Source organism: Plecotus auritus (genome assembly GCF_963455305.1).
Source record: "Plecotus auritus genome assembly, chromosome: 2".
NCBI classification, from domain to species: domain Eukaryota; kingdom Metazoa; phylum Chordata; class Mammalia; order Chiroptera; family Vespertilionidae; genus Plecotus; species Plecotus auritus.
Genome location: NC_137771.1, coordinates 186,261,978 through 186,277,367, shown reverse-complemented (window position 1 = coordinate 186,277,367; position 15,390 = coordinate 186,261,978). Strand labels below are relative to the sequence as shown.

At 35.8% G+C, this 15,390-nt stretch overlaps 1 protein-coding gene across 5 annotated transcripts in view; it reads left to right on the top strand.

Moving 5' to 3' along the window:
* ATP11B (ATPase phospholipid transporting 11B (putative)) overlaps positions 1 to 9,061 on the top strand; it is a 122,242-nt gene extending 113,181 nt beyond the window's left edge. For 4 of the 5 annotated variants that reach the window (XM_080656160.1, XM_080656161.1, XM_080656158.1 and 1 more), the window contains 2 exons: positions 1 to 134; positions 5,672 to 9,061. In XM_080656160.1, the coding sequence (XP_080512286.1) occupies positions 1 to 134; positions 5,672 to 5,753 (216 nt within the window). In that variant the 3' untranslated portion in view covers positions 5,754 to 9,061. The remainder of the gene's footprint in view (positions 135 to 5,671) is intronic. The other variant, XR_013959932.1, reaches the window with a different exon arrangement.
* The last annotated feature ends 6,329 nt before the right edge of the window (positions 9,062 to 15,390 follow it).

Sequence of the window (15,390 nt, the reverse complement as noted above, 5' to 3'; positions counted from 1 at the left end):
CTTACTGAAACAAATTCAAGTATCAAGTGCTTGGACTCCATGTGCTGTTTCTCAGAAGGAGAAACAGCGTGCGCATCTGTTGGAAGAATGCTGGAACGAGTAATAGGAAGATGTAGTCCGACCCATGTCAGCAGGTGTGAAATTTCTCTAAGTAGCCTTTGCTGCAGATGAGTGTCCTGTAAACTGGAACAGATGAACATGCATCCCTAGATACCTAATAAATCAGCAGCTGGTTTTACCAACTGAAGCAGGAAGTGTGCTATTTATTAGCACTCTTTGATGATAGATTTCACTTTATGGCTTTGGGTAAGGGGTTCTTTCACTAACAAAGGAAGAAAAAGCACCTTTGAAGAGACTTCATCTAATGAACAAAAAATTTTGCTTCATAATCTTTCTAAAATGTGGTAAATAGGAGTGTGTATATGGTATTCATATTTGGTTTTTATAACCTTTTACTATGCTAATGTTTTATTTCCTATATATTTTTGTTTGGTTGGTTTTTGTATTTACCAGTACAAAATAATCTGCATATAATAGTAAAATCAAAAGATTTTGCTTTTCTTATTCTTGGTCTGTATTTTCTAGTCAGTCATTTGAGACTTTGAGGTATTTATAAGCACACAAGACTGTATTGCTGTTTTCCTACTCCTTTTTATCTCTGTAATAAGGTTTATAATCAGTTGTGATTTTTAAGTTTTTACTTGGTATTTATGGTCTAATTAAAAGTTGTTAAGCTAGAACAGGCTCTTTAAATTATGGTTTATTAGAATCTTTGCATTTTTGTCTCTAAAATCTATTTCTTTTTTTTATATTTTTTATTGATTTCAGAGAGGAAGGGAGAGGGTGAGAGAGAGAGAAACACCGATAATGAGAAAGAATCATTGATTGGCTGCCTCCTGCACACCCCCCAATGAGGATTAAACCTACAACCCCTGATTCATGGGTTGATGCTCAATCACTGAGCAATGCCAGCCAGGCCCAAATCTATTTCTTAAAAGATTTATCAGTGCTTGCTTTTGTGGGTCACAACAAACAATGCAGTTTTTTGGTAAATTCCACTTAAATTTATTTGAAAGTGAAATGTATTCATTTCTTCATATATTTCCCCAAGAGACATATTATTTAGGGGATATTATTATTTAGGGGATATTATTATTTAGGGGATATTAAGGAGTAGCAATAACTTTTCACACTTTGGTGTTCTTTAGGTCGATGATATTCTTAAAATCAAAGCAGCAATGCACTGGTGTGCATGAAGGGTTACAGATGAGCAGGGATAAATGGTGATTTCCATTGTCCATAGTGCACCATGTGAATAGTATCACTTTCTATATGTGCCATGGCTTGGAAAAGGTTGGAAAGTATAGCAAGAAGGGGGGAAAAAGCCAGCTGGTATGGCTCAGTGGTTGAGCATCAACCCATGAAGCAGGAGGTCACTGGTTCCATTCCCAGTCAGGACACACGCCTGGGTTTTGGGCTTGAGCCCCAGTGTGGGGCAGGCAGGAGGCAGTGGATCAATGATTCTCCTTCATCATTGATGTTCCTGTCTCTCTCCCCTTTTCCCTTCCTTTCTCTGAAATCAATAAACACTTTTTTTTTTTTTAAGAAAGTACAAGAATAGAGAATCAAGAGTGGAGGAGGCACAACTCTTACCTGTTGATAAAGGAATTTTTAGTATTTGGTTAGCTTTTATGTTTTAAAAATGATGAGTATGATATTCATCTATGATAAAATTCAGGTAACTTTTACTGGTGAACTTGGTAGTTCCCACTTTGCCTTTAATTGTAGCCACGTCTTTATGGTACAGTTGCATTTGTAAATAGCTTTTTCATGTTAATATGTCTGTCATTTCAGTCCCACTTATTTATCATAACATATAATCAAAAATATTCTCATAATGCTGTGATATCATTTCTAATAATTTTATTCCACATAAAAGAATTATTATGAGCAGTTAAATTTATTGGGATTTACATGTTATGACTTACACAATTGTATTGTAAAATGCATTATGAGAAAGCAGCGTTGTCATGTACCAGGCCAAAAAGTTTCCCAAAGGAAGTTCCAAAAGGACTGAATGTGTATTATTTTACTTACTAAGACAGCTTCATTGCATAGAACTAAGGTGGGAGTTAGAATAAAAGAATACTATAGATATCTATAATACCGTCAACAATAAATATATATGTGTATATATATATTTTAAAGAATACTGTAGAAAGTCACAGAATTTTAAAATTTTCTACTTCAACAGGAAGTTCTCATTAATGACAGGATACATCTTCACTGTTACAAAAAACTAGAATTGATTTTCAATGAGCCAAAAATATTTTTCTGCGTTATATATGCTCCCACTTTCTTGATATTAATTGTTTAGGTAATATGTCTCCATTATTTTTACATAGTCATTTTTCAACTGCATTTTCCCTGTTGAGCCTGCCCCAGGCATTATGAGATTTATTTCAGCCTGTTCTCTTAAAGCTGGCTATTATCATCTATCCTTTTTTTCACTTAGAATTGTATCATATTCTTTTTTTTTGTAGGACTTTATTTTTTTATTTTCTTAATAAAATCTTTAACAGTAATTAATATCTTATCTGACAGACTATAAATATCTTTCTAATTTTGTCCAACATCTAAGGTTATAATTATCAGATGCTACTTTAATTATCTCCTTTTTGTTCTTTAATAATCTAAAAAGTGTTTTGAGATCTGTTCATTTTTTTTTTCTAGTGGTAAAAATCATATACTATGTAAAACCAGTTGGTGTTTTCAAAGGGCTATAGAAAATTGCCACAATTCCATTAAGATTATATTTGAACATTGAAAGTTACTTTGATACATAGAGTTTTATTCCTGTTTTTTACATGTAATTGTATTAGTGAAATATTTTTGGCATTTCTGTTTTGATTTTGAAGCAGCCTTTATTCTACATTTCTATTTTATGTCTAATTTAAACAGTAGGGCAAGGCCTGTACTGTTACGAGATGTAGAAGCCCTTGGCCTATTCCATTAACATGTTAAACATAAAAGGGCATCGCTTCAGAAATATAACTAGTGCTTTTATAGGACAGATTTCTCTGCTGATTAACCTTTTACTATCCAGGCATAAAAATTCTAATTACATTTTATTAATTGATTGTCAAAAGAATTTGCCATTTTTCAAGCTTGTTTTCAAAGGTAGCATCAGCCCTGACCGGTTTGGCTCAGTGGATAGAGCGTCGGCCTGTGGACTGAAAGGTCCCAGGTTCGATTCCAGTCAAGGGCATGTACCTTGGTTGTGGGCACTTCCCCAGTAGGGGGTGTGCAGGAGGCAGCTGATCGATGTTTCTCTCTCATCGATGTTTCTAACTCTCTATCCCTCTCCCTTCCTCTCTGTAAAAAATCAATAAAATATTTTTTTTTTAAAAGTTAGCATCAAGGTGCTATATGAAAGGCTATGTCATGTTGTACCCTAAAGAGCTGTACTTAAGCAATAAATGATTTTCTGTATGTGTTTTATCAACAGTTACTTCATCCTAATCAAAACTGTTTTCTAATTAGAAAGGAGTTAATAATTGATATGTAATTCAGGTATTTAATGTTCTGTCAAATATGATATTTGACATATGAATGCACATGTGTGCTTTGAAAAGAAAAATAAATGGAGGAAACCTTATCTAATAACATTTTTATGTAAGCAATAGTTGCAAAAAAGAAAAATTTATATTAAAAACATTGGCAATTTGGGAACTTGACTCCATATAATTGGGGTGTTGATACTTATGTTTTATCATATATGTCTGAGCATACTTTTTCCTGCATGAATACTTATTTTAAGAAATGTTCATAGTTCTGTTTCATTCATATATTTTACAAATACTGAGTGCCTACTATGTACCAGGTACAGTTCTAGGTGCTAGAAATAGGGTAGTGAACAAGCCTTTCCTTAAACTAAGGTAGATACTGTTTAAGGTTTTCTGGAAACTAGTAAGTTCTGTAAACCATTGGTATGCTTGTTGTTTGTCTTCCTCTTTGCCAACTTTGTAAAATTTCCAGGTTCCAAACTCATTATAACTGCTCACTTAATTGACTTAAATTTGAACATACAGAGTCTCTTAGAATGGCAGTCGCCAACCTTTGGACCTCGCGGACCACTGGTGGTGACCGCTGTCTTCAAACAGCAGATATGTGATAAAAGTGAATATGGGCCATTTTAAATGTTAATCTCTTCCTCTAACATCTTTGTTTAAGGAAAGTGGGAATCCTAGAAAATTACATAAAATGTACTTACTGTTAAATTCTTTTAGTCTTTTAAGAAAAGCCAGCTTTGACTTGGTAATCCTTAAAGTAGGTTAGGCTGTTTTAAGTATGGCCGGCTATTTTTTATCTTAAGTTACTTAAGCTTAAATTAATACAGCTGCACATAAAGTATTATGTAATGAACTAGAGGCCCAGTGCACAAAATTCGTGCATGGGTAGGGTCCCTAGCAGCTGCCGGCTGCTGGCCAGGACCTCCCTTCCCTGACTGCCAGCTGGGGCCTTCCTTTGTTTTGTGCCACCCCTGGTGGTCAGCGCACGTCATAGTGAGCAATCGACTTTGGTCCATCGAACACCCGAGGGGACATTTTGCATATTAGGCTTTTATATATATAGAAGATTGCTTTATGGGCCTTATCATTCAGACAGTAGTTGACTTTTCCAGACCGGTAAAAGATCATTTGTTCTTAATTAAATAAAAACCCTAATTTCATTAGACTTAGAGGTGTCTTTGATGCCTATTGAATAAATCATTCACAACATTCAAACTAATTATGCTAAAATCTTTAGAATAGAATTTATAGCTGAAAAGAAATAAATTAAGAACATACTGATATTTTGTTCCAAAGTTTTTGGTGTGATATTTGTTTGCTTCTGTGATGTCAAAATACAGCCTAGTTGCTTTTCAGTGCATAACTCTTAATAACATACTTATTTTTTAAATTAAGATCTTAAGAGAGTCTTATACTCTACTACCTATAGAAAATGTTTTAATGCTAATGAATGTCTAAATTTTGGCTATTATTTTTATACTAGAGGCCCAGTGCATGGATTTGTGCACCAGTGGGGTCCCTCAGCCTGGCCTGCACCCTCTCACAATCCAGGACCCCTGGGGGACGTAGAAGTGCGCGAAGCGGTGGGTGGGCAGGAAAGAGCCCGTGCTGGGCGCCATGCCTCTCCCACTCATCCTTGCCCCACTGTGCCTGCCGCCCCCACTGCTGCCGCTCGGTAGCACTGCCACAGAGGTGGGAGAGGCTCGCGCCGCCACAGTTGCGCTGGCCAGCTGTGAGCCCGGCATCTGGCACCCGCTGTGGGAGTGCACTGACCACCAGGGGGCAGCTCCTGCATTGAGCATCTGCCCCCTGGTGGTCAGTGCACATCATAGCGACCAGCCAGTTGTCCGGTCGCTTAGGCTTTTATATATATAGATAGATGATGATTAGAGCATTATTTTCCCCAAGTTTTTGTATAATATAAATGAAATGTTTGTTAAACTCATCAAGTATGAAGAACTTCCTTTTAGCATTTAAAAATTAATCAGTGATTATTTTAATATTCAAATTGCATTTTGGTTCTAAGTTTTAGAATACATTTTTTTTCTCAATTAAAACATAGGTCCTGGTGAGCAAACTTTTCTCTTATTGTTATTTAGATTATGGAGTGCATCGGATCCCTTCTATACCAACGACAGGAGCATCTTGACTCTCTCCACAATGGACTCATCTACTTGTTAAAAGAGCAGTAGTACTTTGTGGGAGCCATTCAACTCCTTTCCTAAAACTCAGTGTGGCATCCTGGTAATGGCCACACTAGCTCTGCAGAATTACTTTCTGAAATCTCTGTAGTTCATACCCACCCAAAGTTATAATGGCAAACAAAAAAGGATTTACATGGACCACTCTCAACCCCTTTAATTTAAATCTGAACGTGTTAAAATTTGTGAATAGACATTTTCTATCTCTTTGGGTTGTCCCTTGTGTTTGTGGGACTCCTAATGGCATTTCAGCCTCTTGCTGAGGCCACCATATTTTAATATCAAGGTTGAAAAAGTAATTCCTAGTTAATTGTATTTTTGAGTATTAGCTTACTTGTTGAGTCTTCTATTTAAATCTGCTTCTGTAAATTATGCTGAAAAGTTTGCCTTGAAAACTCTATTTTTTTATTAGAGTTATATTTGAAGCTTTTCATGGGAAAAGTAAATGTGAATAGTAAGAAATTTTGGTCCCTTAGTGACCCATGTTGTGAATTCATTACTGCTTTCTAAGTTCATAGAGAAAATTAGGAGAATGCATTTCTAACCATTATTTACTGCACCGTGGGTAGTAAATATATACCAATACCAAACTTCTCTTAATTTATGTAACACACCAGTAAAGTTAACCATATACATGCAAAGTGTGTATCATATCTTATACATAAATTGGGAATCAAGTCCATTCACCAAATTTCAAATTGATGTTTACTGATATTTTTATGGCAGAATATAAAGTGAGTAAATTAGCTATCATTAGCATATTATTATTTGATGTGTTTTTCATTTAATCTTTTGCATGCTTTAATCTAGATAATATATTTAAATTTGCCTTTTTTTCTCTATCTGAAAATTGTTTATAATATTTTATGACACTGTTGTAAAGTTCAACTATATCAATAAAAAACAAGTTTGGACAGTATTTAAATATTGCAAACACTTTTAATTGTGCAAATTAAAATGTTGGAGTAATTAAATAAAAAATAAAGAGCCTCTTTCTGTGGCTTGCCTTTCAGTAAGCTAGATTATAGTGTAAAGGATCTCAGACAAGAATCCTATTATTTTTAGGTTAGTATGTTATCTGAGTTACGGCAGACTACTACAGCAAAGGGAAATCTGCCCAGGGTTTCATTATAAGGTATATTTTCAGGTATGGCTATAGAATGTAAGTGGAACAAAGTCTAAAACGCTAAATTTTATGGGTTAAGAACTATTACCCAGCCCTAAGCATATTTAATGATTGTGTACATATACATTTTAAACTATATGGAAATGGTTAAATAAGGTTTTGCTAAAGTTTTCCATACAGTTGACAATATAATTCTCTTTTATAGATTTATTTTGCAGCCTTCCACCCCTTTCCCATTTCATGAATATAAGACTTCTTGAATTGGGCTAATAGGGAATAGTCAAGAATTAAGACTTTACCTTTGTTCACTGGTAAACTATTTTCTTGCTAATATAACCTTTGTTTCAATAATGCAAGAATATTGTGTTGTGAATTTCAGCTTAAATATTAATTTTTATAAATAGTCCTTCTTTAACTTAGATATTCCAAAATCTCTTTAGGACGATTTTGTTATTCTGAAAATACGTTAAAGGGATAATAAAATGTACATTGACTACACTTACCAATTCACATTCCATAATAGGAAATACTGCTAAAAATATTCAGTAGGGTAATTTCATGGAGGATATTATGGAATTTGCTTTTCTTAGAATGTCTTATAACAAAATGACATTCAATGGGGCCTGCATTACATCTACCTAGCAGTGTTTATTTGCCATCAACTAGACTGACTGCTGACACTAGAGAAGGACTACAAAGCCATCAAGCAGTCTCTAACCACTGCAGCAAGGCAAGTCAGCTAACCTGTATGGTGCTTAGGTTAAGGCGTGGTCGATGTAATTTCCTGCATTCCTATTTGAAGTTATTTTAAAACTTTATATTTAAAAAAAATAAATGCATCTACTGATAATGCTTATCCTACTCTGTTGTTCAAAACCTACTCCACTTAAAGGAAGATTATCTTATTAACTGTAAGAAAAAGGGTTTTCTTCTATTTGTTTAAGAGAATATCAGTGTTGTAAGTTTCCAATAGTTTTCTATTGCTAATACTCATATTGTAAAACTATTACTACATAACCAGGAATCTCAGAAAATTTCCCCTTTGCATATTTATTTAAAATTCTTTGGAAAATACGATGTTAATTAACTTACTCTTATCTGCCAAAACCAGAGTAAGATGCTACATGTGTTATTACTAGTTAATTATTGGTCTCAAATCTATTTTCCTCACATGTTTGCCTGAAGGCTGTATCACTGAAGATAGTAGCAAGCACCAAGTCAGTTTCCAAAATGGCCCGTCAGCTGTTTTATGACTCAGCACCCTGCTGAAGCTTTAGCAAGCATTAGGTTCACCCTAGGGGAGTAGGGTGTTGGCTAGTAGAACTACAGGGTTGCTGCAAGGTTGAGAATGAAGAAAAAGGAGAGTTTACGGTGAATTTCTCTTAAAAACCATCGCCTTGGGTTTTAATTTCCACTATATCCGAAGGCTTCCCAGACCTGACCCAAACTCTGGCACTGTCCTGGTTAGAAGATAAAAGAGGCACATCACCCTGGTCAGAAATACTTTTACTTACACCAGGGTGTTTTCTGTTACGTAAGATTGTGAAATTGGGCTGTTGGGCTTGTGTGATAAACTTGAGACTCTTATCTGATAGGCAGGAGTCAAGTGTAGTAAAAAATTTAAATTACACAAAGTTTTTCAAGTATGCTAGTCTGAAAAGTTATTGGGGTCTGAGGGAAAAGGGAAAATCATTCATGTTTGTATTTTTTATGTAAAGATCAATTTGGTGTATGATATACATAGGTATTGATAAAAGTAACACACCAAAGAGTTATGTGAAACATGTTTTATTAATTTTGGGTCCCCTTTTAGAGACACTTTTATTTCTATCCTGAAATGCGTTCACCTATTTTCATAAAAATAAAACATTATTAATGTGCTATTTATGTGAGATAACTTGAATGACATTCCTACAAAAATAGAGCATAATTAATTATATGTTTGTAGTAATGGTGACTTAGGTTTTTATGAGGAATTAGTAACTGTAAATACTGTAGCAACACTTAGTTTAAAATTTTGGACCTCAGACACTGTGGCTGTCTAATATAAGCCTATAAAAATTTTCTGCGTTTTTAGTAAATGTAGTTACTTATTGTACAGATCTCAGTGATTTTTAAAGTTTATGAAATTATATTTATCTAATAAAATTTTTCCTATATAATTAAGTGTTTTTTCATCATTTAAGTATGGTAAGCCTCTTTGCTCATCACAACCAGCACTGCCAAATTTGTGTTGAATTACATTTTACTACATTTACCCTGCATTATAGTACAAGAATACCATTATGCTTTTCTCTAACTGCAGTTTTCAAAGTTGTTTGGTTACACAGGTTTATAGATGATCAGTACAGCTCCTGAAAAAGGGGCCTGATAGAAATGCACCAGCTGTAAAGACCAACACTCTTGAACTAGAAAGTGCATCTTTCATGAAGAGCTAGCCAGGGAGAATTTGGAAATGCCTTGGTCCATGGAAAATACGTGCTTTCTTTAAAATATAACAGCCCTGCCAAAACCGGTTTGGCTCAGTGGATAGAACGTCGGCCTGCGGACTGAAGGGTCCCAGGTTCGATTCCAGTCAAGGGCACGTACCTTGGTTGCGGGCACATCCCCAGCAGGAGGTGTGCAGGAGGCAGCTGATCGATGTTTCTCTCTCATCGATGTTTCTAACTTTCTATCCCTCTCCCTACCTCTCTGTAAAATATCAATAAAAAATATATTTAAAATATTACAGCCTAGTCAGTTTGGCTCAGTTTGGCTCAGAATGTTGGACTGCAGACTGAAGGGTCCCAGGTTTGATTACGATCAAGGGCACATGCTCAGGGTTGTGGACTTGATCCCCAGTAGGAGGAAGTCGATCAATGATTCTCTCTCATCAATGTTTCTTTCTTCCTCTCTGAAATCAATAAAAATACATATTGAAAAATGAAATATAACTGATAGTGCATATTTATATATAAAATATTCTAACCTTCTAATGACAGTTGTTATTCCTGATGCTTGCTCAGTTGCCAGTTAAAACACACATAATTGTTTAACCAACTTTCATTTAAAGGTAAGCTGTTACCTTTGCCCAAGTATTAGTATTTGCAAAGGATGACAATGTATGATATATGTAACGTATTTTTATTTCTGAAATGAATATGATCCTGGACAAGTCACTTCATCTAAGCTTCTGTTTTTCTTTAAAGGAGGTGAGGGTTTAGACAACCTTTAGGGTAATTTCAGCTTTTATTATACATCTAGAGGCCCGGTGCATGATATGCGTGCACTGGGGGACCCCAGCCTGTGCCCTCTCACAGTCTGGGACCCCCAGGGGACAGCAGGTGGACATCCCTCTCACAGTCCGGGACCCATCGCTCCTTACCGCCTGCCTGCTCGCTGCTCCTTAGTGCTGCGAGGCTCTTGCCACTGCCGTGGCACTCGCCAGCCATGAGCCCGGCTCCTGGCCGAGCAGCGCTCCTCCTGTGGGAACGCACTGACCACCGGGGGACAGCTCCTGCGTTGTGCATCTGCCTCCTGGTGGTCAGTGCGCATCATAGCAACTGGTCGTTCTGCCGGGATGGTCACGTGGGCTTTTATTATATAGATATGATGGATTGTATTTTTAATGAATAAGAGATATAGGACAAAAAATTTTATGAGCAGCATTTCACCATAAAATTTAGTGAATTTAAAAACAATTCAAGTTTCATTTTTAAGAGCTAACTGACTTAAAAGACAAAGTTACTGTAAATGGAGATAAATCCACCTGTCTCCAAACAGCTCTTTTGGGGAGTGGCAGAGAGCCCTCTGATAAATCAGGCTTTTTAATACTGATTTTTGAGGTAAAATGGTTTGTATTCAAGTAAAATTTGTAGACAACCAAGTGCATAGACTTTAGGATTATATTCTGTCATTTTTTTGGCAAATCGATGCATCTGTGTAATCATTCCCCCAACCCAGCAAAGAACCTTTCCATCATCCCAGAAAGTTCCCTTGTGCTGATTTCAGTGTATTACTCCCTTCCTGCCCTTGACAACCATATTTCTGTGTTCTCTTTCCATAGGTAAGTCTTAACTGTTCTTGAATTTTTTTTAAAAAAATGGAATTATACAAGGTGTTCACTTTTGTGGGTGTCTCTATTGCTCAAAATATGCTTCATTCATGTTACATATACCCCCAGTTTGTTTTTGCTACTCAGTGGTGTTTCATTTTATGAACATCCTACTATTTATCCTTTCTCTTGTTTATGGACACTTGGATTATTTGGAATTGGGGTGGTTATAAATAGTTATGAACATGCTTTGTGGACATATTTTCATTTCATTATGAAATAACTAATACGATTATTTGGTCATAAAGTTTTCCAAAATGATTGTATGTGCCATTTTATGTACATTTATGTACAGTTATGAGAATTCCAGATGTTCCATTATATCCCATGATTTTAAATTGCATGATAACAAATGATGTTTAACTCCTTTTCATATGCTTATTGAAATTTGTCTTTTTCTTTTGAAATGTTTATTCATGTCTCTGGACATTTTTTATTTAGACTTCTTGTATCATTACAGAATGTTTGGAATCCTTTATATAAAGATGTAAGTCTTTTGCTAGCATTTCTCCCTTGTCTGTGGCTTACCTATGTATTTTCTTCATGGTAACTTTGGGGAGCAGAAGTACTTTATTTTTTATGTAGTCAGTATTTTTTCTCCTTTATTGTTATGTGCTTTTTGTGTTTTGTCTATTCCAAGGTCATGAAGAAATTGTCCTTTTTTTTTTTTTTTCCTGAAAGCATTATAGTCTTTTATGTTTGTCTGTGATCCATCTCAAATTCATTCATGTGTATGATGTGAAGCTAATCCCCATAAAGGTATCTGTTTGTTTATTCTCATTGTTGAAAATATATATCTCCATTTAATTTTTTTGGTGCCTCTGTTTAAAATTAATTGGCTATATAAATGTGGGTCTATTTCTGGACTCTTGTTATATTCTATTCATTTATCCTTACCAATAGCAAACTGTCTTGATTACTATAGTTTTACTAGTGGCCTGGTGCATGAAATTCGTGCATTGGGGGGAGGGGGAGGCAGGGGTCCCTCACCCAGCCTGCACCCTCTCCAATCTGGGACCCCTTGGGGGATGTCCAACAGCCCTGTGGGATTGGGCCTAAATTGGCAGTCAGACATCTCTCTTGCAATCTGAGACCACTGGCTCCTAACCGTTCACCTGCCTGATTGCCCCTAACCACTCTGCCTGCTGGCCTGATCACCCCCAACTTCCCCCCCTTCTGGTCTGATCACCCTTAACTGCCCCGCCTGAAGGCCTGATCACCCTCAACTGCCCCCCCTGCCAGCCTGATTGTCCCCAACTGCCCCCCTTCTGGTCTGTTCACCCCTAACTGCCCCCCCCCCCGCCTGCCTGCTCGTCCCCAACAGCCCCCCCTGCCAGCCTGATCGCCCCCAAATGCCCCCCTTGCCGGCCTGCTCACCCCCAACTTCCCTCCTCACTGGCCTGCTCACCCCCAACTGCCCACCCCCCCTGTGGTCTGCTCACTCCTAACTGCCTCTGCCTCGGCCCCGCCACCATGGCTTTGTCCAGAAGGATGTCCAGAAGGTCTCCCGGTCTAATTAGCAAATTACCCTTTTATTAGTATAGATACTTACCTTTGAAACCAGGTAGTATAACTTCTAACTCTATCATGGAGATTGTTTTGGCTATCCTAGGTCTTTTGCATTTTCATGTAAATTTTAGAATTATAGGATCAGTTTCTAAATAAAAAAATCCTAATATTTTTATTATGATTGCTCTGAATCTATAAATTAATTTGGAAAGAACTGACATCTTAACAATATTGAGTCATTTAATCCATGAGCAAGATATAACTGTCCATTTAGTTCATGTCTTCTTTAATTTCTCTAAAATTATACAGGTTTCAGATATACAGGAATATTTTGTAGTCTCCAGTATAGTCATACTGTGTTAAGGACTTCTTATGTATATGTGCTTATGAAGGATATACTAGTAGATCTGTAATTTCATTTTCTTACCATATCTTTACCAGGTTTTGGTGTTTGGGTTATACTGGCCTGATAAAACAGTTTGGGAAGTGTTTCCTCCTCCCCTCTTTTTTCGAAGAGTTTTTGTACAAATGTTGGTGTTTTTTCTTCTTTTAATATTTTGGCCAATATTTACCACTTAGGTTATGTGGGCCTAGAATTTATATTTGGGAATATTTTTTATCACAAATTCAATTTCTGAAACAAATACATAAGTATTCATATTTTCTATTTCTTTTGTCAAATTTGGTAAGTTGTATCTTAAGAAACTTGTCCACTTCATCTAACTGCAAATATTTTTTACATAAAGTTGTCCAGAATATTCTGATTATTGTTATAATGACAATGGTATCTATAATATTCCTGCATATATATATATATATTGATAGCTTTTTCTTGACTTTTTACCTGACCAGTTTTGTTAGGGGTTTAACCAATTTTTTTATTAATCTTTTTAAAGAATCTACTTTTGCCTTTGTTAACTTTATCCACTGTTTCTTTTCTACTTTATTGCCTTTTGTGCTCATCTTTATAATTCTACCTTTCTATTTTGGTTTCAATTTGCTTTTCTTCTATGGATGTTTTTGAATTATAGATAATTGATTTTAATTAAACCTTTTGTTAGTTAAATTTTTGGGGGTGACATTGGTTAATAAAATTATGCAGGTTTCAGGTGTATAATTCTACAATACATCATCTAGTTAAGACTCCTTCCATCACCATTTATCCCCCTTTGCCCTCTTCAATTTCCCCTACCCCCTTTTCCCTCTTGTAATCACCATATTGTTGTCTGCATCTAAGAGGTTTTTTCTTTGCTTAATCCCATCACCTTTTTCACCCAGCTCCCAACCCTCTTTCCCTCTGATATCTGTCAGTGTGTTCTATGAGTCAGTTACTATTTTGTTTGGTTTTTTTGTTCATTAGATCCCACATATAAGTGAAATCATATGGCATTTGTCTTTCTCTGGTTGGCTTATTTCAGTTAGCATAATACTCTCCAGGTCCATGTATGCTGTCACAAAAGGTAAGATTTCCTTCTTTTTTATGGCTGAGTAGCATTCCATTGTATAAATGTACCACAGCTTTTTAATCCACTTTTCTACTGATGGGCACTTGGGCTCTTTCCAAATCTTGGCTACTGTAAAGAACTTTGCAATGAATGTAGAGGTGCATATATTCTTTCAAATTAGTTTTGGGGCTTTTTTCAGTTGTATTCTCAGAAGTGGAATTTCTGGGTCATAGGCAGTTCCATTTTTCATTTTTTGAGGAATCTCCACAGTGGCTGCACCAATCTGCATTCCTACCAGCAGTGCATGAGGGTTCCCTTTTCTCCAAATTCTTGCTAACACTGGTTTGGTGATTTATTGATGATAGCCATTCTGACATTAAATTTATCTAATGATTAATAACGTTGAACATCCTTTCATGTCTATTGGCCATCTGTATGTTCTCTTTGAGGAAGTGCCTATTCAGTTCCTTTGCCCATTTCATAATTGGATTGGGTTTTTTTCGTGTTGAATTTTTAAGTTCCTTATAAATTTTGGATATTAAGCCCTTATCAGATGTATCAGCAAATATGTTCTCCCATTCAGTGGGTTGTGTTTTCATTTTGTTGTTGGTTTCCTTTGCTGTGCAAAAGCTTTTTAGTTTGATGTAGTTCCATTTACTTTGTTTGTTTGTTTCCCTTGCTCAAGGAAATATATATCAGGAAAAAATACTGCTACAAGAAATGTCCGAGATTTTATTGCCTATGTTTTCTTCTAGGATTTTCATGGTTTCAAGTCTAACATTTAAGTCTTTAATCCATTTTGAGTTCATTCTTGTGTCTGGTATAAGAAAGTGGTCTAGTTTCATTTTTTTGTGCATATCTGTCCATTAATTAAACCTTTTTAATAAAGTCACTAAACCTATACATTTCCCTCTAAGATATACTGCTTAAGATACATCCCACAAATTTTATTTTCCTTGTCATTTGAATCAGAATATTTCTTTTATGCGTTGTTTTTTATCCCTGGATTACTTAAATATTTCTTTATGCGTTGTTTTGTTTGGTCTGTAAATACTTTGGGCATATACTTTTATTCCCCTTTCATGCCCTTGGCTTTTTTTCTGACAGTGTTAGGCAGACTTTCCAATACTATGTTGCACATTTGTGGTAACAATGGCTCTCTTAATCTTGTTTCTTATCTTAAAGGGAGTGTCTGAGATTTATCCATATATTGTGATATATGCTGTAGGGTTTGGACATATGTAACTTTTCCCAAATTAAGAATATTCCTTTCTAGTCCTACCTTGCTAACACTTATAGACAGGTATTGAACTCTGCAAAATGATGGTTCTGCTTCAATTAAAATATATACTAATAAAAGGGTAATATGCTAATTAGACCGGAGACCTTCTGGACGACCATCTGGGGATTAATGGCAGAGCTCAGGCCAGGTAGGAAACAATTG